At 49.1% G+C, this 24360-nt stretch overlaps 3 protein-coding genes across 7 annotated transcripts; all 3 read left to right on the forward strand.

Annotated features, from left to right (window-relative positions):
* Positions 1-2801: 2801 nt before the first annotated feature.
* Positions 2802-13252, forward strand: CD22 (CD22 molecule). 5 transcript variants are annotated; one of them, XM_027855542.1, is made up of 14 exons: positions 2802-2873; positions 4204-4265; positions 4593-4958; positions 6023-6325; positions 7550-7813; positions 8106-8369; positions 8996-9256; positions 9573-9836; positions 9970-10233; positions 10907-11003; positions 11129-11207; positions 11615-11721; positions 12069-12156; positions 12476-13252. In XM_027855542.1, the coding sequence occupies exons 2-14, from the start codon at positions 4232-4234 to the stop codon at positions 12608-12610; spliced, it is 2526 nt and encodes an 841-aa protein (XP_027711343.1). In that variant the 5' UTR covers positions 2802-2873; positions 4204-4231; the 3' UTR covers positions 12611-13252. The 5 variants fall into 5 exon arrangements, with proteins under 5 accessions (XP_027711343.1, XP_027711345.1, XP_027711344.1 ...); XM_027855544.1 differs by having other exon boundaries at positions 7550-7753; XM_027855543.1 differs by having other exon boundaries at positions 4623-4958.
* A 2625-nt stretch (positions 13253-15877) lies between these two features.
* On the forward strand, positions 15878-18533 carry FFAR1 (free fatty acid receptor 1). The gene is made up of 2 exons (XM_027855553.1): positions 15878-16968; positions 17239-18533. The coding sequence occupies exon 2, from the start codon at positions 17327-17329 to the stop codon at positions 18224-18226; it is 900 nt and encodes a 299-aa protein (XP_027711354.1). The 5' UTR covers positions 15878-16968; positions 17239-17326; the 3' UTR covers positions 18227-18533.
* A 113-nt stretch (positions 18534-18646) lies between these two features.
* Positions 18647-21136, forward strand: LOC114038279 (free fatty acid receptor 3-like). The gene is made up of 2 exons (XM_027855540.1): positions 18647-19682; positions 20095-21136. Exon 2 carries the CDS (start codon positions 20103-20105, stop codon positions 21063-21065), a length of 963 nt encoding a protein of 320 aa, XP_027711341.1. The 5' UTR covers positions 18647-19682; positions 20095-20102; the 3' UTR covers positions 21066-21136.
* The last annotated feature ends 3224 nt before the right edge of the window (positions 21137-24360 follow it).

Genomic DNA, 24360 nt, shown 5'->3' on the forward strand with positions numbered 1-24360 from the left:
TTCCTTCCTTCCTTCCTTCCTTCCTTCCTTCCTTCCTTCCTTCCTTCTTTCCTTCCTTTCTCCTTCCCTCCCTTCCTTTCTTCCTTCCCTCCCTCCCCTTCCTTCCTTTTTTCCCTTCCTTCCTCACTCCCCTTCCTTTCTTCTTTCCTTTCTCTCTCCACTCCTGCCTCTGTGCCTCTCTTGGTCTTTCTGTCTGTATCTGTCTCTGTCTCTCTTTCCAGCACCCTGTTACACATTCATCAGGCACCACTGCCATGGTCTATAAAAATGAGCTCAAAGACCAATTCTTTCATGTTTACTCTTTCGCCTTTAGAAGGCAGAGTGGAGTGTAGCGGAGCGTGTGCAGTTTTCTCCCCCTAGGATCAGTTGATGGAGACTTGTGCCAGAAGTACATAGCTCAATAAGCTGCCAGGGCTTTCTATTGTCTCTAGGACTGAATACAGATTCCTCCATGTTTGGCATTTAAAACCCTTCACAACCTGATTCGAATCTACCTTTCTTATAAACCATTCCCCTTCGTTCACTCTGTGTCTGTCTGTCTTTATCTCGTACACAATGTTCCATCTCAATTTTTCTCCTCAGTGCCTTTGCTCAGTCTGTCTCTCATGCCTAGAACAAACTAAGCCAACTAAACACCTAAGGGGCAGCAGAGGCAGAGAAATCTTCCAGAATGAGAAGGCTTTTTATGTTTCTCTTGACTCCTGTGTGGGCATTCCAAAAGCTTCTACACAGCTCGGATACTTTCGTCAAGAGTGCCTGACAACTCTCTCTTTCATTAAAGGTCTATTTCTTCCCCTATAAGATTACTTTCAGTTTTGTTGGGTAAGCTATTTCTGGTTGTAAACCTCTGTCTTTTGCTCTGTCAAATTTAGGAGCCCACTTGTGGTCAAAGGGAAAACTATCAGCTCCAGGTTCCTCCCATTGTAGAATTCTTATGAAGTTTTCTTTAGGTATAGCTTTCTACTCTGCTCTGAGGTTCCTGAGACTGCCTTTCCTCAGGGCTTCGAGTTTGTACTGGGTGTATCCCTTAGTGACCAATCAAGGTTCTGCCTTCAAATTTTATTCTGCCAGATGCCAGTGGGAACTCTAGATCTTCCGACCTTTTCAGGTTCCCAAGGTCATCACCAGGTGATCAGTGGTGTTGGTAAGGGGAAAATTCCCTCTTCCCTTCTGCAAAGGGCAGTTCCCTCTCAAATGTCCTTCACTTCTGAATTTGACCACCACCCAACTCACTGCTGCTGGAACGCACAATTCTGAACTGAACAGAGATGTGTCTGATTCTATCAGCCAATTGTAAGTTTTTTTTTTTTTAATGTAGCACCATCTATCATCTTCATCCATATCAAAGCACTTCCCTCCTCCCAAATTAATTAAGGCCTTGTTCACACCTAGTTATACTTTAAATGTATTGATTCAATCTAAATAGGACTTCCTGATTGATAGGGGTGGGAAAGAACACCTCACCTTTACACTATGGTGATGACCCAGGTGTCTGTGAAGTTTGAGAAGCTAGAAAAGTGGGAGAAGCAGGCAAAAAGAGACTCATGAAAATTCAAGAAGAAGAGAGAGGGAGGGGGATGGTCAATGCTGCAGTGGTCAAGGAGGATGAAGCCAATCTTCCCAGCCATTGTCTCCCCCTTGCTTATTCCATCACAATTCCTTTTCTCTTTTATTATTCCCTGGTAGCATTCGTGGGGAGGAATGATGAGAAGGAGCAGAACTTTCCCAAAAAGCAGGATCTGCATAACTTGGCCTCAATTTTTCTCCACTTAGAAACACTGATCAGGGTGTTGATGGGGTTTCTACTGTAAAAATTTTCTCTTCAAATCACCTTCAGTACAAGATGTCTTCTCCATCTAGAAACTTTTGTTTCAGGGCCAATGTGAAAATGAAAACCACCAACCACCAGTCTCTCAATTGTCTTCTCAAATGGAGGAGACGCTGAGCATCTCAGAGTGGGAGGGACACAAAAGCCAACCCTTCCCTGACTGAGAATCCCTTCCATGTCACCTCTGACAAATGGCTGTCTAGCCTTTGCTTGAGGGCCCAGAAACCACTGTTAGCTGAGACAGCTCATTCCACTTCCAGGGGGCTCTGTCTGTAACTTCTACCCTATTTTCCTAGTTCTTTGTTCTGGGGATAATGGAAACTTTTAAAATGGCAGGTAATTCATATTGTGGCCGCTAGGTGGCACCATAGTGCACAGAGCACTGTGCCTGGAGTCAGGAAAACTCATCTTTCAGAGTTCAAATCTGACCGCAGACATTTAGTAGCTGTGTGATGATGGTCAAGTCATTTAACCCTATTTGCCTCAGCTTCCTCATCTGTAAAATGACCTGGAGACAGAAACGGCAAACCACTCCAGTATCTCTGCCAAGAAAAGCCCAAATGGGGTCATGGAGAGTCAGAAATGACTGAACAAGAAACAACAAATCTACAATGTAATTTCTATTTGACTTCGTAATGCTTTATATCATTTTTCAAAACCACATTGGCCTTTGAAATTTTCTGGGCTTATAGGTTGTACTAAAATGAATTTTAATTTCCTGAGCTAACATGTTGCTACCACAACAAGGGAAGGCAGTGGCCAGGGGGTGGACAAATACTAAACACATTTTGTCCTGTACAGTTAGTCAGCTGAATAGCCAAGGCCTGCATATAAGAGTTGCTCCTCTTTACCCCCAATTCTTTCTCTTCGTCCTCCATCAAAACTTTCAGATTGGTTCTCAGTTGCCCCTAAAGCCTCAGGACAGGGGAGGAGACTGACTGAGTCACAGGTCAGGGTTAGATGGAAAAAGCAAGTAACTTCCTCCTTCTCATTGACACTGTTCTCACCCCTAAGGAGGGAGAAACGGAGGATGTGCAAGAAGCAGGTAAAAAGGCCCCTACTCTTTCCTTATCCTACATCTTCCCTTTCTCTCTGGTCCCCTCCCCAGCCACCCTAGTAACCCTTAATCAAGGGCCAAGTGCCATTCTTGGTCAGTACTAACTCCCCTCTCCTTATGCTGCCCTGAAACCGTTAACATGGGCCATAACAAGCCCTCCATGTCTGGGTCCTGATTTATCCCCAACCTCCCTCTCTTTCTCCCCTGCTCACTGTACCAAGGTAGGAGCACCCCTTAATGGTAGTTAGCCTGAGACTTCCTGGTCACCTCAAGCAAGGACAAGTAGCTCACTGTTTGTTCTTCCTTCTCACCCTGGGGTGCTGAGCCAGGTTCCTGATCAGGGTAAGGCAGGAGCGGACCTGGCCCAGGGCTGAGGACTTTGGGGAATTGGATGGCTTGTGCTGGCTGAGGTTGGGCCTAATGATTGAGATCTATAATCATTACAATGGTATGGACCCATTTATCCCTGGGTTCAGGCCACTGTAGGAGCCCTGGGAGCAGTAAGGTTTTGGTCACACCCACCTTCTCTAGGGAATGTCTTTCCACTTCTAATGTTTTGAGTTCTATTTATCCCAAAGCATAGCCTTGCCCCCACAGCCTACAGGGCAGCTTCTAGCTTTCTGTTCGTATCTATGCCAGCTTACTTTACTCCAGTACCTGTCCCATACTAGCCCTTTTTTTTTTTATTTAACAAGCTTTAGGAGGGGAACAAGGGCAAACAGGGTGGAGATGGGAGTGAATCTGATGTGACAGGAGACACACTCTATCAGCACATCCTGGTCATTCCCCAAGGGGCCATGCTAAAGGCACTTGCCATGTAAATAGAGACAAATTTAACTTTATGCAAATGTTAATCATAACTGGGGGACAAGAGAGGCAACATATATGCATTCAGAAAGTGAAATAGATGTTGGGGTGGGGTGGGGTGTGGCTGGTGGGCCTTCTCATCATGCCTTCACTCTCTTGGACCTAGTAAGTCAACACCCTGGAATGAGTTCTCCCTGTGCAGAATTTTAGACTGAATGTCATGGCAGAGAGAGAAAACAGGAGTCTTCTGCCTGACTCCCAAACTCAAAGGGGAAACAAGATATAGAAACACTGCTATAAACAGGCATGCCCCCCTCAAACATTCAAAGGCGTGATGAACCCAGACAGCTCCACAACCACAAAGGAGAACGGTGGGGCTGCAGGCACACAAGTGCAAAGGGGTCTCAGAGGGAAAGCAATGGTTAGAGCTGGACAGAAGTAACCAAGGAGTGAGTCCTGGAGAAATAAGTGATTTACTTGACTGACCCGAGAACTGATTTTCCCTTTTCAGGAACTCTGACCAGGCCCGAGGTGCCATTATGAGCCTCCTTCATCTTTCATTTCTGGCTGTTGGTAAGGACTGTTGCTAGTACCTGGGAGCAGGAGTTGAGGAGGGAGGGAGGTTTTAGGTAAGAGGACCACGTGGAGGAGGGGGTGGGAGAAGCCATCTTCACAGGAGAGCCTACCAGGGAAACTGTGCCTCTCCCACTCTTCCTCTTTCTCCACGGGCTCTGCTTGTTTGTGTGTGTGTGTGTGTGTGTGTGTGTGTGTGTGTGGTTTCCCCTCTCAGTGTAGTCTTTGTGTAACTGTCTGTTTCGTGTTCTTTCTGTCTCGTTATCTGTTTTCTCCCTTGACCCCATTCCTTCCCTCTCTCTCCTGCCTGCCTTTTGTGGGGCCCAGGATTCCTGGTTCTGGGTCTTTGTCATATAGATGTCAGGCAACCAGCGGTCCTCTATGCTTGGGAAGGCACCTGTGTCCAGATCCCCTGCAGCTACAATGTCCTCAGCGGCATCAAAAAACTAGATCACTTTATCTGGTACCACAATCCGCAGTATGATGATGAGAACAAGAGGTTCGATGGGACCGTCCTCTTTGACATGTCCAATTCCAGTAAGAACAAAAGGATACAGTTTCTGGGACAGCTGAGCAAAGGGAGCTGTAGCCTGCTCATCCATCGGGTGCAGGTCTCCGACAGTGGGGAACTGGGGCTGAGGATAATGACCCCGAGTGAGAAGTGGATGGCCCGTGTACAACTCAACGTCACTGGTGAGGAACTAGGGCATTCCCCCCATGCCCAGGCACATTGCTCATGGCCCCTGCTCCCTAAGCAAAGCATGTCAGGATTTGCTCGAAGCAGGAGCTGTTCTGTGCGGAGTCCTGGCAGGGAGGCACAAAAGGAGGAGATGACCCAGTTTCTGGTCTCAAGGGGCTGTTAGCCTGACAGAAGAGGCAGGTCCTCAGACCTAGGGCAGCCCATGGTCCTATGGGGGATAGAGTCCCTGTCCTTGGACAGATAAGCAAGGGTAGCCAGAACACTCCACGCTACAAGGTGGGCACAATACTCATTCCAATTCAACGATCCTTTATTAAGCACTTACGATGTGCTAGGCACTGTGCAAGAGGGACACAAAGAAAAAGTTAACCCCAATTGCCTCAGCCCCCCCCAAAAAAGAAGTGAACAGTACCTGTTCTCAAGGAGCTTACATATACAAAGACGAAAAATAATTTTTTTTTTTTTTGCTTTTTGGTGAGACAATCGGGGTTAAGTGACTTGCCCAGAGTCACACAACTAGTAAGCATCAAGTGTTAGAGGGCACATTTGAACTGAGGTCCTCCTGACTCCAGGGCTGGTGCTCTATCCACTGTGCCACCTAGCTGCCCCAAAAAATAATTTCAAAAAGGGGAGAAAGGAGCGTCAACAACTTGGGCTGGGGAAGTTCCTTGCATTACCCACCCCACCCCCTGGGGCTCTAGTGACCAAAGGGTCTTGTCAACTTTAAAAACATAATAGAAATGGGAAGAGTTCCTTTTAGTACTGTTACTCCTACTTATCATTACTGTCACAATTATTATTAGTACTACTTTCATGATTGCTGATACTACTACTGCTATGAATCCTTACAAAGCAACCGCTAAGAAGTGACCGTTTCCACGGTGCAGATCGCGGGCTCCCAGCAAAGGCGCCTCTGGGCAGAGGGGTGGTTGGAGTCAGGCAGCGCTGTTGGGGAGCTGTCCTGAAGGAGACTGTGAGAAAACCCCAGGCTGAGGGTCCCCTTCTCCAACCCCCCCTTCCTCCTCCGTCCTAGACCCTCCTTCCTTTTCTCCCTCAGAGTCTGCGCCTCAACCGCACATTCAGCTCCCCCCGCGGCTCCAAGAGCTCCAAGAAGTAACCGTGACCTGCTTTCTGAACTACTCCTGTCCGAACTACCCCGTGAGCTTGCTCTGGTTTCTGGACGGGCAGAAGGTTCCGGCTCAGGTCGAGAACTCCTTTATCGAAACCGAGAAGGTCTTGACGGAGAGCAAATTCACATTCATTCCCAACTGGACTCACCACGGCAAGAAGCTGTCTTGCCAACTCTGGCACACCGATGAGCAGCGTCTCTCTGAGAAGATCGTGTGGCTGGATGTGAAGCGTGAGTCTTCTCAATATGTCTTGTGGGTCCCCTGTTCCCTACCTGTGAAAGAGCTTTGCTACCATTCTCATCTCCATGATCCCAAATATCTTCACTCGGGGTAAGAACGCCTCAATCACCTACATCTAAGCAATGGTGGATCCCACTGGAGTTTCCTCCTGCCGTCCCCCCTTCCCACTCCTTCCCCCAACACACAGACACCCGCTCCTTCTGCCCTCTGTGGCTGAACTCAAGACCATAGACATAATATTAGCCTCAGGCTAGCAGAGCTGAAGGTAAATAGACAATGGAATGCGATTCAGTATTCCTCATCCTGACACTCCATCTCTCCTCCACCTGCGTTTGCACTGGCTGCCTCCTGAGCTTGGAAGGCTTTCTAATGACTCTCTTGGCCTCCTCTGCTAAAATCCCACCTCCTGTAAGAGGCCTTTCTCTTCCAGGCCACCCCACAGCTAGTGGTTTCCTACTAAGATTATCTCCCATTCACCTAGTATATATTTGTATGTGCACAATTGTTTGCCTGCGGTCTCCGCTGTTAGAATGTGATCACCTTGAGGGTAGGGATGGTGGTTTTCCCTGTCTTTATGTCCTTGGCACTTAGTACAGAGCCTGGCACATAGTAAGTGGTTGATAAATGTGTGTTAACTGGTTTGAATCAACTGTCTGAGCAATAGAGATACAGCTAGAGAAAGGACAGAGCTGTTGCCCTCAAGAAGCTTCCATTCTACTGGGAAGATACATGTACATAAGGAGAAATAAATCCAGCAACAGATGAGACAGCACAACTTGGGGCTCCCAAGAAAGGAGGAGTCCAGGGATCCAGGAAGCTCAGCTTAAGCTGAGCCTTCCTTCCTGGAAGCTATAGGTTCTGAGAAGCACCATGGTCCAGGAAATCATGGTGGACTTAGAAGCAATTGAGACAAGGGTTCGAGTCTTGATGCTGGGGCTGAATACCTGGGCTACCTTGGGCAAGCAGTATCCTCTCTCTGACCCTCAGTCTCCTCCTCTGAAAAGTGAAGCTAGATTTCTAAACACACTTGAAAGTCCTTTCAGATGTGCGTGGCAATCACCCTCTCCATCCCTGCGATGTGTGATCATGTAGACAGGATGGATTACTCCTGCAGGGTTCTAGAATCTCAGACCTTTGAATCTTCCCAATGAATCCCTTCCCTCCAGCTCTCTGACAGATTCTCTTTTCATCTGATTTACTATCTGCCCTTCCAGATACCCCAAAGATAACCATTGAGGCCAGTCCCCACCTAGAAGTGAAGGAGGGAGGATCAGTGACTCTGAGGTGTCTGGTCCAAAGCAGCAACCCTGACGTCGAAGGCAGCTTCCTCTGGTTCAAGGATCAAAAGAAAATTAAGAATTGGGATGAAATTCTGACTCTGTCCAACGTGAATTGGCAACAGGCTGGAAATTACCATTGTGAGGCAAACAACGAAATGGGCCGGGGGAGATCAGAACCAGTGCACCTGCAAGTCCTATGTGAGCTGATCATGGGGTTGAGGACTTAGGGAGGGATCAGAGAGCCTTTGGAGTAAGTTTGGGGATGGAGGAGAGACAAGAGCTGATTCACAACGGTTTATTGCTTTTTGTTTGTTTGCTTGGGTTTTTTTCTTTTGGCTATGTGGAAAAGGAGGGGCAGGGGGTAGATGTTTGAGGGGGAGAGACGGAAAAATGGATTGGGACAAGAGAAAAACGAAGGTTCTCCGAATTATTTTCTGGTCAGTGGGATCACCCCGTTGACCTCATGCCAGCTTCTGTCCTCTCCCTCCAGATTCCCCCAGGCTTTCCAGGGTTCTCCCTGCTGACATCAGTGTGACAGAGAACAAGACTGTGCAGTTGATGTGCGTAACCGCTGCCTACCCTCCTCCAACCAACTATACCTGGTATCAAGATGAGAAGTTGATGCTGGGAGAGACAAAACAGAATCTCAGTTTCCAAGAGGTCAACCGGCAGCAAAGTGGCCAGTATACCTGCCTGGCTGAGAACAGCGAGGGCTGGGGCAACATTAGTGAGAGAGCCAGGCTGGATGTGCAGTGTAAGCTGGCCATACAATGCTTGGTCCCGGGCAAAGACGCAACAGGCTTGGGGATGAACAAGGAGCTGGGTGCAGAACTGGTCCTGGGCAGGGAAGTGAATGAAGGATACCTCATTGCCATTATCACCAAGCCTTCATTAAAACACGACTTCATACTAATAACTAGATGATAGGTGGCATTTATATAGCTTTTTATGGTTTACAGAGTACCTTTACATACTCTCAAAAGTCGTGAGGAAAGTATAAGGAAAATACACACCCACTTTACGGATGAAGATACTGAGGCTCAGAGAGGTTATGTGATTTACCCGTGTTCACATAGCTAGAAAGTGCTGTATCTTGCATTGGACTAGAATAAATTCCATAGGCACAGTTCATGCTCTGAGGAAGTGAATAGAGGGCAGAACAAAAACACTAGATGAAAAATGTGGCCAGAGGAATTTCTGCCCTTTTCCTCTTGAACATCTGAGCAAGGCCATCAGCTCTCTTCTGGTAAGTTCAAGAGTTCTAGAAATGATAGGGGGAAAGAAGAGAATAGCAGGAGAAGAGGTAGAGTGTAAGGGAGGGTTTGATAGACAGGTGGGATGACCAGACACTCCTTGCTAAATTCTCTGCTTCTCTCCCAGATCCCCCTACTGGGGTGACTGTGACTATCAGGAGCCAGACGCTAATCCGGGAAGGTGACTCTGTGACCCTCTCCTGTTCCTACGAACAAAGTAACCCCACCGTCAGCAGATACATATGGAGGCCACAGTTCTCTCAAAGAGTCAGATACCCTTCCAACGTTCTTACCATCCAGAGCATCCCCTGGAATGCTGAGCCAGTCACCTGCTGGGCCTGCAACATTGATTGTTCCCAAGCAGCCCCTGTCAACCTGGATGTACAATGTAAGAGGACAGGGAAGTGCAAGAAGAGGGCTGGGGGCTGCAAGGGAGAGCTGCCCGAGGGAGCTCTGAAAGGGGAAGCGAGGGGTGAGACCAAGATGTCTAAGGGCTTGAAAGGAGAGTTGGGCATCAGGATGACTCACCAGGATGGTGTGTGGGGGTGGGAGGAATGGAAGACTAGGTCCTTGGGTCCTTGAAGGAGAGCAGAGTCTGGAAGGGAGGCCTGAGAGAAGATGGTCAGGAAGCCTGGGTCCTGGGAGGGCTAAGAAGACAAGCCACCTGGGACCCAGGTTAACCCAGCAGTGAGTTCTCTCCCTAGATGCCCCAAGAGATGTTAAAATCATTCTGGCAACTCCCAAATCTGACATTCGGTCTGGAGACCAAGTCCAGCTTCGATGTGACTTCAGCTCCAGTCGCCCCAGAAATGTTCGTTATTCCTGGACTCAAAATGGGAAGTCCTTCCATGAAGGGAGGTACCTGAATTGGAGCTCCATCTCCCCAGAAGACTCTGCGCTCTACAGCTGTTCTGTTACCAACTCTATCGGACAAACCAAGTCTCAGGAATGGGACCTGAAAGTCCAGTGTGAGTGGCGGGCCCAGGGGGATCGGATGAATAGGTCTAAAAGGGCCAGGAGACGACCAAGTACAATGCTTTGGGCCTGGGAGGGAGAGTAGGGATTGGGTATCTGGGTTTCTGACTCTCCTGTTCCCTGCAGATGCACCCAGACACCTTCGAGTGTCCATTGTCCCAGGTGACGTGGTGATGGAGAAGACAAGTGTGGTCCTGACCTGTGAGGCTGATGCTAATCCAGCCATTGACCTTTATACCTGGTTTGACTGGAAAGGGCAAAAGATTGATAACTATGGTCAGAAGCTGGCCTTGCGGCCTGTGATGACCCACCAATCCGGGGCCTACTGGTGCCAAGGGGCCAACAAGCTGGGCACGGGGAAGTCGGGTCCTGCCACTCTCACTGTCTATTGTAAGGCCTCCTCCACCCTTGTGTTCCCATCCCTATTCTCGCCCTGAGGGATAGTCCTGCTCCTCACCCTGGTTCTCTAGGACCCCCCTGCCCACATCACCCTGCTTCCCACCTCTTCTTTTATTATTCCTCACCAAACCCCTGGATCTGCCAAGTTCTGCTTCTGCTTCTTCCTCCTGATGAGCTTTCCTAAAGGCTGTCTGCCTGCCCCAGGGTAGTGTACCCCATTGGGTCCACGTCTTACTCTTCCTTCTGAAGCCTGCCTCGGAGCTCAGCTTCTCCCAAGAAGCTCGTCCGGGTGATCCCACCTCCTAACAGCCCTCCTTCAGGGTGGATTCCCTTGGCCTCAAGAATTCAGTTTGAACTTGTTCTTTTGCCATATTGGTGAACTGTCCCCTGTGTACGTCCTGTCACCTGCTTTCTCACATACCGTAGCCTCCCAAAGGGAAGGACTCTGTCTCCCCAGTAGACCAGGGGCTCCACATAGGCAGAGGGATTCTGTCTCCCTTCTGAAGATGGCCCCACCAGTCCCTCGTCTAGGGCGCTGCGGGCTGAGAACAAGGATGGCTGACTGATGGAACCAGCCAGAGACAGGACAAATGAGAGAGCAGGCCTGTGGCAGAGGCCGATGATTAACCTGCTCCTTCCACAAAACTCTTTCCTTCTTCTCCAGACAGCCCAGAGACCATTGGCAAGCGAACTGCTTTGGGGCTTGGGGTGTGCCTGGCTCTCGTCCTGCTGGTCCTGCTGGGGTTCCAGTTTGTCCGATGGTGAGCTTCCCGTCGGGTCTCTTTTGTCTCCACTCAATCCTAGCCCTTGGCTCTGCTCCCCAGGCCCCACTTGTTCTGGGTCCTGGGATTCACCTCTCACCTCTTCATGCTCTTTTGCCCTACAGCTGGAGGAAGATGAGAGAAGAGCAGGCTTTTCAGGAGAGGCCCAGAGGACAGGGCTCTTTCTTTGTCAGGAAGAAGAAGGTAGGGAGTAAGGACAAGGGGACCGAGGGCAGACTGTCCTGGGACCTAGCATGAGAACAGGAGGCATGACAGGGCAGCATTGGAGGCGGCTGAGTATGCGGGAAGCTTAGGGTCAGTAGACCTGAGTTCAGGCCTCAGTTTTGACTGCTCCACCTAGCCTCAGCTTCTGAATCTGTCAAATGTGGATAAGAGTACTTGTATTACTAACCTCACAGGGCTGATGTGGGGAACAGATTTTAAGAGTATATTCAAAACGCTTTGTGACCGTGGAGCGTGGTACCAAAGCCAGTGGCTATCTGTGATGTTGTGGGGAGACCCTGGTTAGAGGGGAGGGCAGACTCTGGGGAATCAAGGGCAGGGGGAGGGACAGGAGAAGGGCAGGGGTTGAAGCCTCATTTCTTTCTCAGATAAGGAGGCCCCACACCACAGCAGCTCCCCAATCCTTGGGTTATTACAATCCTGCACTGGAGGAGAGGATCGATTATGCTACCTTGCAGTTTCCTGATAGGGTTCTGTGAGTGCCGGGAGCTGGGCACTGGGTAGGGGGGGGAAGAGGAAGGATATTTGGGTGGGGCTAGAGAAGGTAGAGCTGGAAGCTTGGGGAGTTGGGGGTCTAACTTGAAATAAAAACAAGGATGTGCTGGGGGAGGAGGAGGAGGAAGAAAGGCAGAGAGAATAAGAAGATGAATGTCAGGATTAGAGATTAGAGACCGTCAGGGAGAGGTAGGTGGACCCTGGGAAGCTTGGGTCCTGCAAAGCTGGGCAGAGGCCTGTGAGGTGAGTGAGGCCATGGGCACCAAAGGGCTGGGAGGGGGCTGGAGGCAAACAGGAGGTCTCGTTATGCCTGCTTTCATTTTTCAGGTCACCTAGGTATCTGGAGACCTCACCAGTCAGTCTTCAAACTGAAGATCAAAGTGTCACCTATTCTGTGCTTCAGAAACCCAGTGGGGTAAGGAGGCAGGGCTGCTGAGGAGAGGGGAGAAAGCGTGAAACTGGCTTAAATTGAGTGAGGTGCTGCTGGGCAGAGGCTGAGTCAAAGCCCGGACCACACGGCCCAGAATCCCTCAGCTTAGAAGCTCAGGAGGTGGTTATTCTCCCTAGCTGCTTCTCTCACCAGATGATTCTCCCGTCAGAAATGAAGAAGCTAATTGAGGACCCAGGGAGGGCAGAAAGCAAACGGAGGAGGAAGAGGGAAAAGTGACAATAGAGAAAAGGGGGCTGGGAAGATGACTAAGGACTTTCACTACTGGCCTCTCTTTTCTCCCCAGGGTGATTATGAGAATGTGATGCCCCAGGCTCCTCCAGAAGATGAAGGATTACATTACTCTGAACTGATTCATTTTGGGGAGCGGGCAAGGCCCCCCGCGCAGGAAGGGGTGGAGTATGTGACTCTGAAACATTGACCATGGAGATAAAGAAGCGTCATGCCTGGACAGCCTCTTGAGGGGCCAACCTGAAGGAATTAGTGACTGGTGCCTAGGATGGGGCCTGTCTGATCAGCTGCTCAGTGGTCTGTCATACCCTACCCTGCAATTAATGCTGTGAAATTTCTACCCAGGACTTAGGAGGAAGGCCTCCTGGCACCTCCACTGTGGTCCCTTCCTTCTGTGCCCTGACAGTGCTACACTTTCAAAAGTCTGCGTCTGGTCCCCATCCTTCCTACCCATCCTCCCGTGTGTGTATGCACACGGATCACATGCTCCAACCCGCCCTTCCCTTTCACATATGTATACTCAAGCCCTTCCCACCCCATTCTTGTCTATTCTTTCCTCCTTTCCCTAACTGAATCCCAAACCCCACCCTAGCTTCCACATCCCACAAAGGCCCCATGTCAAAGGGAGGATCCAGAGTGTGCATGGACATGGAGATGGGCAGTGACCGCTAAGGGGAGCTGAATTCTCCCTGTCAGTCCCTTGCCAAAAGCCTTAATACAGTTTCTAATCATCCAGCTCCTGCCCCCAGCTAATGGGAGAGATTAGGGGAATGTTACTTCTGAGACAGAGAGAAATAAAAACAAGGATGGCCAGTGAGCTATTTTCATTCTATATGGGTCAATGCATTGGTGGATGGAGGGGAAAGGGAACAAAGTAGACATCATGGGGGTGGGGAGCCAAGAGAACAGCCCTGGACATTTCACGGCCAGATTGTCAAAGGCAGGAGAAGCCATCATAGTAATTCTGGAGAAATCCATTCAGAGTGTGTGTGTGTGTGTGTGTGTGTGTGTGTGTGTGTGTGTGTATGCCCATGTGTGTTTGGAGGGGAAGGAGAACCAGCCCATCCCAGTTGGGTGCAAACTGAGCTGGGAGAGGAGGTGACCTATCCTACCTATGGTACTAATAGCTAACATTTACATACAACTTACTATGTGTGATTATTTCAATTGGTATCTCACTTGAGCCTCACAACACCTCTGTGAGGTAAGTGCTATTATTATCCTTTTTTACAAATGAGGGAACTGAGGCAAACAGGGTTAAGTGACTTGTCCCCCAGTTTGTAAGTGTCTGAGGCTAGATTTGAACTCAGGTCTTCCTGACACCAGGCCTGATCACTGCACCACCTACTTGCCTTAGGTCACTGTGGGCCCTGACCTCATAGCTATTTAGAGGAGCAGATGGGATAAAAAGGGCAGAAGAAAGAGTCATAGTGGTGGGTTAAGGTGAGCCCTAGGAGAGGAGCACCAGGGTTGGAGGGCCCTCAGGAGTGACAGCCTAGGCCCAGAGAGGAGAGATGGGGGCCATTGTCTCTTTTAGCCTAGGGCTGGGGGAGGTCAGAGAAGGTGGGCCAAAATGTCCCATGGGGAGAATGTGCAGCCGTAGAGCTGAGCTGCCCTCAGCCCAGGTCTGGAAGGATCAGCTCTTCTCTGATCACTCCAGAAACATTCTCTATTGAAGGAGACATTCTCTATTGAAGGGCAGTGGGGGAGAAAGGAAAGGTTTGTCAAGTTGATTCCTGCCTCAGACATGCCACCAGTGACTTCCCCAAATCATTTTTTAAAAAATTTTCATTTATTTATTTTTAGTTTTCAACATTCACTTTTATAAGATTTTGAGTTTTAAATTTTCTCCTCTTCCTTACCCTCCCCCCTCCCCAAGAGGGTATGGATTCTGATATAGGCTATACATATACAATCATAAACATATTTCCACATTAGTCATGTTATAAAGAAGAATTACAACCAAAGGGAAAAAAAGAAAAAACCAAACGAAAAACAAAAAAGGAAAAATAGCATGCTTTGACCTGCATTCAGACTCCATAGCTCTTTCTCTGGATGCGGATAGCGTTTTCCATCATGAGTCTTTTGGAATTGTCTTAGATCATTGCATTGCTAAGAGCTAAGTCTATCAAAGTTGGTCATCACACAATGTTGCTGTTACTGTGTACAATGTTTTCCTGGTTCTGCTCACTTCACTCAGCATCAGTTCATGCAAGTCTTTCCAGGTTTTTCTGAAGTCTGCCTGCTCATCATTTCTTATGGAACAAGTATTTTATTACATTCATATACCACAACTTGTTCAGCCATTCCTCAATTGATGGGCATTCCCTCAATTTCCAATTCTTGGCCACCACACTGCTATAATAATTTTTGTACATGTGGATCCTTTTCCCGTTTTTATGATCTCTTTGGGATACAGACTTAGAAGTGCTATTGCTGGATCAAAGGATATGCAGACCTCTATAGCCCTTTGGGCATAGTTCCAAATTGTTCTCCAGAATGGTTGGATCAGTTCACAGCTCCACCAGCAATGCATTAGTGTTCCAATTTTCCCACATCTTCTTCAACATTTATCATTTTCCTATTTTGTCATGTTAGCCAATATTATAGTTGTGATGTGGTACCTCAGAGTTATTTTAATTTGCATTTCTCTAATCAATGGTGATATAGAGCATTTTTCCACATGACTATAGATGGATTTAATTTCTTCATCTGAGAACTGCCTGTTCATATCCTTTGACCATTTATCAATTGGGGAATGACTTGTATTCTTATAAATTTGACTCAGTTCTATATAAATTTTGGAAATGAGGCCTTTGTCAGAGATATTGGCTGTAAAAATTGTTTCCCAGCTTTCTGCTTTGCTTCTAATCTTGGTTGCATTGACTTTGTGCAAAAACTTTTCAATTTAATGTAATCAAAATGATCCATTTTGCATTTCATAATGTTCTCTATCTCTTGTTTGGTCATAAATTCCTTTGCTCTCCATAGGTCTGACAGATAAATGATTCCTCACTCTTCTAATTTGTTTATAGTAACACCCTTTATGTCTAAATCGTGTACCCATTTTGACTTTATCTTGGTATATGGTGTAAGATGTTGGTCTATGCCTAGTTTCTGCCATACTCTTTTCCAGTTTTCCCAGCAGTTTTTATTAAATAGTGAGTTCTTATCCCAGAAGCTGGAGTCTCTGCATTTATCAAAAAGTAGATTACTATAGTCATTGACTACTGTGTCTTGTATACCTAACCCATTCCTCTGATCCACCACTCTATTTCTTAGCCAGTACCAAGTAGGTTTGATGATTGCTGCTTTATAATACAATTTAAGGTCTGGAATGGTGAGGCCACCTTCCCTTGCATTTCTTTTCATTAATTCCCTTGATATTCTGGGCCTTTTGTTCTTCTAGATGAATTTTATTATTTTTTCTAGTTCTATAAAATATTTTTTTGGTAATCCCATCTCATTTCTTTAGAAAAGCTTCTGGGGAAGGCAAGATTTTAAAATAACAGGAAAAGGATGGGTCTTTGTGGAGCATAGTTAGGTCATGAGTGAATAGGTTGGAAGTGGGGCTACATCTGAAAAGAGGAAAGCAATTCCTATGGGGACTATTCATGGCACCAAGAGTTTCCCCAGCAACCAGTGGTTGCCTTCCCGTCCCATCTCCTGCCCTATTGACATAAGGCTGCTTCATGGCTAATTGACTGGGCGGCGTGGCTGTAGACAAGAGCCACTGAGGCATGAGGAGAAGCCAGAATGACTCATGTTGAGAGAGGCCAGGGGGTTTGGCAAATATGGACGGCACCCCCCCACCCCCAGCTCCTAACCGAGCTCCCTCTGCCTTCCGGCTTTGATCCTCTCCCAAGGTCTCCTTTCTGCCTAGATGAGAGTTCAACCATCTTTCTTCCTAGTCCCCAGCTTTCCCCACAAACACTCTGCAGCCCACCTAGAAGCCAGTGAATCGGGCCATAGTCCACTCTCCTGTTAGGCTGGAAGCACTGGGCCCTGAGGTTCCAAGACCTCTCCCTTGGCTGCTTCTCCCCTCCCCCCAGCTGATGCCCCATTAGCTGCTCGCTCAGGCTGCAGGGTCACCTCTAGTTTATAGCCCTGACCACCCCTCCCTCTGCTCTTGCCTCTTGGCTCTCTGCCCAACTTCAACCCCTGAGGGTTTATCCTCAAGGCTCAGAGGCATCTCGCAACTTCGAGAAGGTGAGTGCCTTCTTTCTGCTCCCCTTCTAAACTCAGCATTCCCCAATGGGAGCTCCAGGGCCCTTGTGCCCCAGCCTCTACCACCCTTTTCCCTCACCCTCACTGTCCCCTGTTATTCCTCAGGACATCTCCAGAGGTCATTCTTCTCTCTTCTCCCCACCTGGTTTCTCCTTACCTGGGCCCCAAGTTTTTCTTGGTTGCCTTTCACTATTTCCCAGGCATACCTACATGACCCACTTACAACTCTGCCTTTGTTTCCAGAGTTGCTCTCCTCCACTTTCCCAGCTGTCCTCTGGGCAACACAATCGCCTCCCAGTACCTGCTTTCCCAATGGCCCAGGTGAGTATCAGCACCCACCTCCTCTCTGTTTACTGCTCAGCCAGCTGCCCATCTGCCAAGAGATTGAATTGGGAGGGGGTTGGGGCTCCACTCAGGGGAAACTGCTGGCTATGTGTCTACGCCTCTGACTGTCAGCCGTTCTTAGCTTCTCCCTGCATTACCTGAGAACATTAAGAAATCACTGTACTTTGTACTTCTAAAAGTACTTTGACTTGGAATTCTGGGGGTCCATTTGATCCTGAACCATGGATTGTTCTCTTCATTTTAAAGACCAGAAGCTAAGGCCCAGAGAGTGTCACACAAGAAGGGCTAGTGGAGGAGAAGCCCCCAGAATGCTGTGCTCCTGCTTCTCGGCACCATGGACATCCCGTGGGAGCTGTCCTTTGCCCTCTATGCCCTTGCCTTTACACTGGGCCTTCCCCTCAATGTCATCCTCCTCAGTGAGGCTGTGTCCCATGCACGGCTCCGCCTTACCCCAAGCCTCGTCTACACCCTCCATCTGGCCTGTTCTGACCTGCTGCTGACCGCCTCCCTACCCCTGAAGGCAGCCGAGGCCCTGGCAGGGGGAGCCTGGCCCCTCCCAGCCTCACTTTGCCCAGCCTTTGCCTTGATACACTTTGTCCCACTTTATGCTGGGGGTATTCTTCTGGCTGCCCTCAGTGTTGGCCGCTACCTTGGAGCGGCCTTCCCGTTGGGATACCAAGCTATACGGAGGCCCTGTTATTCCTGGGGTGTTTGTGTGGGGATCTGGGGGCTGGTCATTTTCCACTTGGGGCTGGTGTTTGGACTGGAAAGTCAGGAAGCCCAGGAGAAGAACGGCACAACGTCCCTGGGAATGACCGTTCCAGTCAACGGCTCCCCTGTCTGTCTGGAAGCCTGGGACCCAACATGGGCCGGCCCTGCACGTCTCAGCATTTCGCTTCTGCTCTTTTTCCTTCCTTTGTCTGTCACTACCTTTTGCTGTGTGGGCTGCCTGCGGGCCTTGGCCCGCTCTGGCCTGAGCCGGAGTCGGAAGCTCCGAGCTGCCCGGGTGGCCGGGGGCGCACTGCTCACTCTGCTGCTCTGCCTGGGGCCTTACAATACTTCCCACGTGGCCTGCTTTGTGAAACCAGAGGCTGGCAACCATTGGAGGAAGCTCGGGCTGATCATGGGATCCTGGAGCTCTGTGCTCAACCCACTGGTGTCCGGGTACTTGGGGAACAAGGCCAGCCGGAGGCATGGTACCGTAGGGACTCACGGTGGGACATCCCAGAAATAGCAGCCTCTGGGCAGCAGGGGTATGGGACCAGAGGGTCGTGGGCATCTCCTCAAGGCCAGAGGGGGCTCCCAGGTCCTGAGGCGCCGGGCCAGCAGGGACCACAGCTCAGCCTCAAGGGGACTCACCCGCTGGCCATTCTCTGCCCGCCTCACGGGGGATTGAGCTTCAGTCTCCTTTCAAATCACGAAGATCCCATGGAGGAGGCAGAACCTGACAAACGGGAGCAGAGCCTGGCATGGAAAGAGGTAACCTCGGGGGAGCTGGGTGGCACAGTGGATAGAGCACTGGCCCCCTGGAGTCAGGAGGATCCGAGTTCAAATCCAGCCTCAGACACATAACACTTACTAGCTGTGTGACCCTGGGCAAGTCACTTAACCCCACTGCCTAGCCAAAAACAAAAATAGAAACAAAAACAAAAGAAAGAAAGAGGTAACCTCCTCCCTTGAGACCATTTGACTGTGACCCCACAGTCCTCTCTCATCAATCTCAGACGTGCACAGAACCCTTTGAGGGAGTGAGAAGGGGGAGAGGAGGAGGCGCAGCCTCATAACCAGGACAGGAGCCTGTGAGGGGGCCCGAATGGGCATAGCTCTGACACCCCCACACACCATCATCCAGCCTCCACAGCCGGTGGGTGTGCGCTCCTTGCCTTCTCAGGCTCTGACTCTAGACACAGATGGTTCTAAATGCTGGCAAAGATTTTTCCTCGTTTTGTTGGATCTAAGTCTGCCTCTTTGCCTCCCCAACCCCTCGCACCTGGAGGAGCCAAGAGGAACAAGTATTGACCCTCTTTCACATGACAGCCGCTCAAATACCTCAAGACAGCTATCATGCCCAAGTAGCCCCTGCCCTCAGGAAGGACTTGGGAATGTGAACTCCAGGCATAAGCTGGAAGGTGGGAGAGCACGAATGTCACTGGAGGAAGCCTCCGGGAGAAAGGAGAAAGTGGGAGGAAATACACTGGGCAGGGTGTCCTCTCGTGCGGCTACCAGAGGGTACAAGTAAGGTCAGCAAGAGCAAGATGCCTTGGCCACTACCGGGAGAAAAGGGGAAACAACCCCCTAAGACAAGGGAAAATGGTCTTGGACAGCAGTGGGACCTGAGCACAATGGAATAAGTCTGAAATTTTCTGCTTTTTTCAAGAATCAGGTGGGAGTATCTGTGACCTAAGCCCCTGAAAAGTGTCCCTCGGGGGAGTCCATTCAGGCCATGGACAAGACTCTCCACCCTCCTCAGGAGGGCTCAGACTTGAGCTCTGAAATTTGACTGCCTGTTTGCATATTTCCATCTCTTGGTTGAAGAGATGAAAGTACCTCTTGTGTTGCCACTGAACAGTGACCTCACTGCTCAGTGTTTATGGTACCCAAGAGATAAGTAGCTAAGCACCCTGCCTGCTCTGACAGTCTGAGCGGAGGGAGGGGACACTCAGATACTGGAAAGGAGCAGGCTGGGCAAGGTGAGTTGGGGAGCATTTGGGGAGCCCCTGGAGGAGGGACAAGCCTGGACAGTTGGGAGGACTTAGGATCAGGGGAAACAGAGAAGGGGAAAAGAAAAAGAAAGCACGTTCTGATGCCTTGAAGGAGAGGAGAGAAAAGGAAATTTTCACAGAAACAGTTTACAAGCTAGTGAAAGGAGCATGAGGATAGGGAGGGGGATGAGAGATCGGAAGCTACAGAAGATCATAGTACTGTAGGATCATAGGTTTAAATCTGGAAAGGACTTTTACATGTAAGGAAACTGAGGCCCAGTTGGGTGGCTTGTTCATGGCCACACAGCTCCAAGTGGTCTTCTTGATTCCAAGTCCAGTGTTCCATCTGCCACCCAGAAAGCTTTTCTACTCTGAATCCTTTTCTTTCCCTCCCCACCAGAAGCCACCATGGACAAGAATGCAGCTGAGGGCTACTTCCCTGACAGCCACTGGCTCTACTTCTCTGTCTACCTCTTCACCTTCCTCACTGGCCTTCCCCTCAACTTGGTGGCCCTGATTGTCTTTGTGGGTAAACTGAGGCGTCGCCCTGTGGCTGTGGATGTCCTTCTGCTCAACCTGACCATCTCTGATGTGCTCTTGCTAGTTTTCCTGCCCTTCCGGATGGTGGAGGCAGCGAGCAGCATGTACTGGCCTCTGCCCTTCATCTTATGCCCCATCTCAGGCTTTCTTTTCTATTCCACTATCTACCTTACCTCCCTCACCCTCACAGCTGTGAGTGTGGAGCGATTCCTGGGGGTGGCCTACCCTCTGTGGTACAAGACCCAGCCACGAGCTGGCCAGGCTGGCTTGGTCAGTGTTGGCTGTTGGCTGTTGGTTGGTGCCCACTGCAGTGTGGTCTATGTTGCTGAATATTTGGGGGACACTTTCCAAAAGCAACAAACCAATCGGACCTGCTACCTGGATTTTAGGGAAGACCAGTTGGCCATTGTGCTGCCTGTCAGGCTCGAGATGGCTGTGGTCCTCTTTGGGGTCCCACTGGTTATTGCCAGCTACTGCTATGGTCGAATGGTGTGGATCCTGAGCAAGGGGGGCAGCTGGAAGAGGAGAAAAAGGGTGGCAGGGCTGATAGGGGCCACCATGCTCAATTTTCTACTCTGCTTTGGCCCGTACAACGCGTCCCACATCGTCGGCTATATCCAGGGCAAGAGTCCAAGATGGCGCGGGTATGTGTTGCTGCTCAGCACCCTGAACTCCTGCGTTGATCCCCTGGTTTTCTACTTCTCGTCATCTGGCTTCCAGAGGGACTTCCACAGGTTGTTCAGGAGTCTGACGGAAGCTGCAGGTCTTTGGGGAAAAAATGGGTCGGGAATACAAAGAAAAGGACAGGAGAAGGAACTGTCCAATAGCTAAAAGAGGGAACATGGAGTCAAGGCCATGGAGTGAAAGAGGGGATCAGAGGGCGAGCTGAGCTCCCTGGCAAAGGAAAGCACTGCTGGGGCTAGAGGGGCAGGGATGGGATGGAGTCAAGTGGGTGGGAGATGGGAAATTTGCAGGGAGGAGCCCACTGGGGATACAATTTTCCTACAATTTTAGGAATAACTTGGCACAGACCAGCGCAAGTGTGTTGATCTGAGGGGGTCAGACATAGTCAGCTTTTAAAGGAATCTTTTCTCAATTCCCACTTGTGGCAAATATCCAATGTTTCCATCCATTTCTGGGAAGGGGCAAGGTGGAATGATTAATAGGGTGCTTTGGGGCCTTTCGGGGGGGGGTAAAAAGACAAGAGCAACAACCTGGAAAACTGTCCATTGTCCTAGTGTTGGGAAAAAAAGGTATTTCTAGAGTTTGCCACTGACTTGGGTGGAGGGTCAGCTCCATATAGGCAGTGCCACCTGTTCTCTTCTGGTGCCCCTGTAGTCTCCAGGGATGTGGGAGAGAACCCAGTTCCCCAACACTTTTTTTCAGTGAGTTTCTGCTTCTCCAATGAAATCCAGATCCTCATTAACATTTATGTAAAATCATAAAAGCTAAATTAAACAAATAAACTTAGTAGAGAGAGTAACTGAGAATAATGTCTTTCTTTCTTCCCTCCCCAATTTATGTAGGAGGTTTGAATTTAGGAGTGGTGGTCGAAGTAAAGGAATAAAAGGTAAAACTACTGGGCTCTGAGAGATGATAGAATGAAGGGCTGGATGTCAGAAACTGAGGCCAGAGTTAGCTAACTGGCTTGGCCCAAGGATCAAGAGGTGGTAAGCACTGAAGGTGGGATTTGAACCCAAGTTCTCTGAGTCCAAGCCAGCTCATTTTCCATCGTAGCCCACGGCCTCCCTCCATCCAACCTACCCTGACCCCCAACCTCCCATCCATGCCCGGAGTGCACACCATTCTCCCCTCTACCTCTTTAAAGCATACTTCATGCCAGGTCATCTGTGAGGCCCTCCTTGGCCCTCTAGCCAGGAAGGCTTCCCCTCAGTACATGTATGTATTTGGTATTTACTATGTCTACATTGTTTCCCTTGAGAGAGAGAAAGAGAGAGAGTGCAGGCTCCTCCAAGGCAGGGAATGCTTTGTACCCCCAGCTCGACCGCTAGGTGGCGCCATAGTGCACAGAATGCCAGGCCTGGCATCAGGAAGACTCATCTATCTGGTCTCAGACACTTCTAAGCTGTGTGACCCTGGACAAATCATTTCACCCTGTTTATCTCAGTTTCCTCATCTGTAAAATGACCTGGAGAAGGAAATGGCAAACTACTCCAGTATTTCTTCCAAGAAAACCCCACATGGAGTCATGAAAAGTCAGTTATGACGAAAACAAATCCCCAGCACCCAGCCCAGTGCCTGACACACAGTTGCTATTGTTGTCCTTCATGCCAAAAGAGGACCATAATGACATTACTATGCTGTGGTCAAGGTACAGTGTGTCCGACTGTGGGTGATCAGGCCACTACCAGCTCGGGAAGCTCTACCACGGGTCAAGCACAAACAGTCCACGTGAACATTTGCAGCGGAGATGGCTCTAAACCTTGTTTCTTTTGAGCTACTGCAATTGTTTTGCTCCTAGAGTACAGCCGCCTCGCCTTCTCTGATGAGGGCCTACCATGCTGGGCGGTCCTGTGTCTCCCGTGGTGCCAGCGTCTCCCGTGTCTCACAATCAATTCCAAAGTTCTTCAGAGTGACCTTGAGAATGTCCTTATATTACTTTTTCTGACCACCATGTGAGTGCCCGCCCTGTGTGAGTTCTGTGTAAAACAGTCTTTTAGGCAAACATCTGTCTGGCATTCGAACAACGTGGCCAGTCCATCAGTGTTGCGCTCTGTGCAGTAGGGTTTGAATGCTTGGCAGTTCAGCTCAAGAAAAGACCTCAGTGTCTGGTATCCTATCCTGCCGGGTGATCTTCAGAATCTTCCTAAGACAATTCAAATAGAAGCGATTCAGTTTCCTGGAATGGCACTAGTATATGGGCCAGGTTTCACAGGCATACAACAATGAGGTCAGCGCAATGGCTCTGTAGGCCTTCAGTTTGGTAGTCAGTCTAATACTTCTTCTCTCCCATACTTTCCTTCGGAGCCTCCCAAACACTGAGCTAGCTCTGGCAATGCGTGCATCAACCTCATTATCGATGTGTACATCCCTGGAAAGTACACTGCCAAGGTAAGTGAACTTATCCACAGCATTCAAAACTTCTCCATTTGCTGTAAGCAATGATTCTACACATGGATGGTGCAGCAGCAGTGGCTGGTGGAGCACCTGTGTTTTCTTTTTAATTGTTAGGCCAAAATTAGCACAAGCACAAGTAGAGAATCAGTCCATACTTTGTTGCATCTTAGCTTCAGAGGCTGCATTGAGTGCATGGTCATCTGTGAACAAAAAAATCACGCACCAATTCTCCCTCCACTTTGGTCTTGGCTTGTAGCCTTTCAAGTTAAATAATTTACCATCAGTGAGGTAGCTGACCTTGATGCTGTTTTCATCTTCGTTGAAGGCATCTGACAACATTGCTGAAAACATCATGTTAAAAAGCATGGGAGCAAGCACGCAGCTTTGCTTTACTCCAGTGGCGACCGGGAGAGCTCGAAAGCATCACCCATTATCTGTGCAAGCATGATGTTGTGAAACTAATACATAATTGATACATGGTAAGTAAGTGCTTAATCCATGCTGAATTGATTTATGTGGAATCTCTGCCAGTAGAGAGCAAGAGTTAGGGAAGAAACCATATGGGAGGGAGACAACCATTGGAAAGGGCTGTTGGTCTGAACTGTAAGGCTCAGGGAGAATGGCAAGTCTGGGGGAAAAATGAGGGGGAGTATCAGTGCATCTCAATTCAACTTAACAAGGATTTATCAGCTGCCTACTGTGTGCTAGGCACAGGAAGAGAAGGCAGGTTTGGCAACCTTGAAAGACAACTTTGTAGAGTGATGGGGGAGGAAGTCAGATTGTGAGGTGTGGAGAAGTAAGGAAGGAGATGTGAACCATGTAGGCAGCTTTTTCCAGGGTTTTGGCTGTGAAAGGGAGAGATATGGAGCCCTAATTTGAGGGGATGTTATAGTCAAGTGAAGGTTATTTTTAAGCATGTGGGAGATCTGGGCATGTTTGCAGGCATCAGAGAAAGAGTAGCAGATCAAAAAAGATTGAAATTAAGAAAGAGAGAGGGGATAACCTAAGAGGCAAGCTTCCAGAGGAGACTGAATGAGAAGACATCCAG

Source organism: Vombatus ursinus, unplaced genomic scaffold, assembly GCF_900497805.2.
Source record: "Vombatus ursinus unplaced genomic scaffold, bare-nosed wombat genome assembly UNPS02010822.1, whole genome shotgun sequence".
Lineage (NCBI taxonomy): Eukaryota > Metazoa > Chordata > Mammalia > Diprotodontia > Vombatidae > Vombatus > Vombatus ursinus.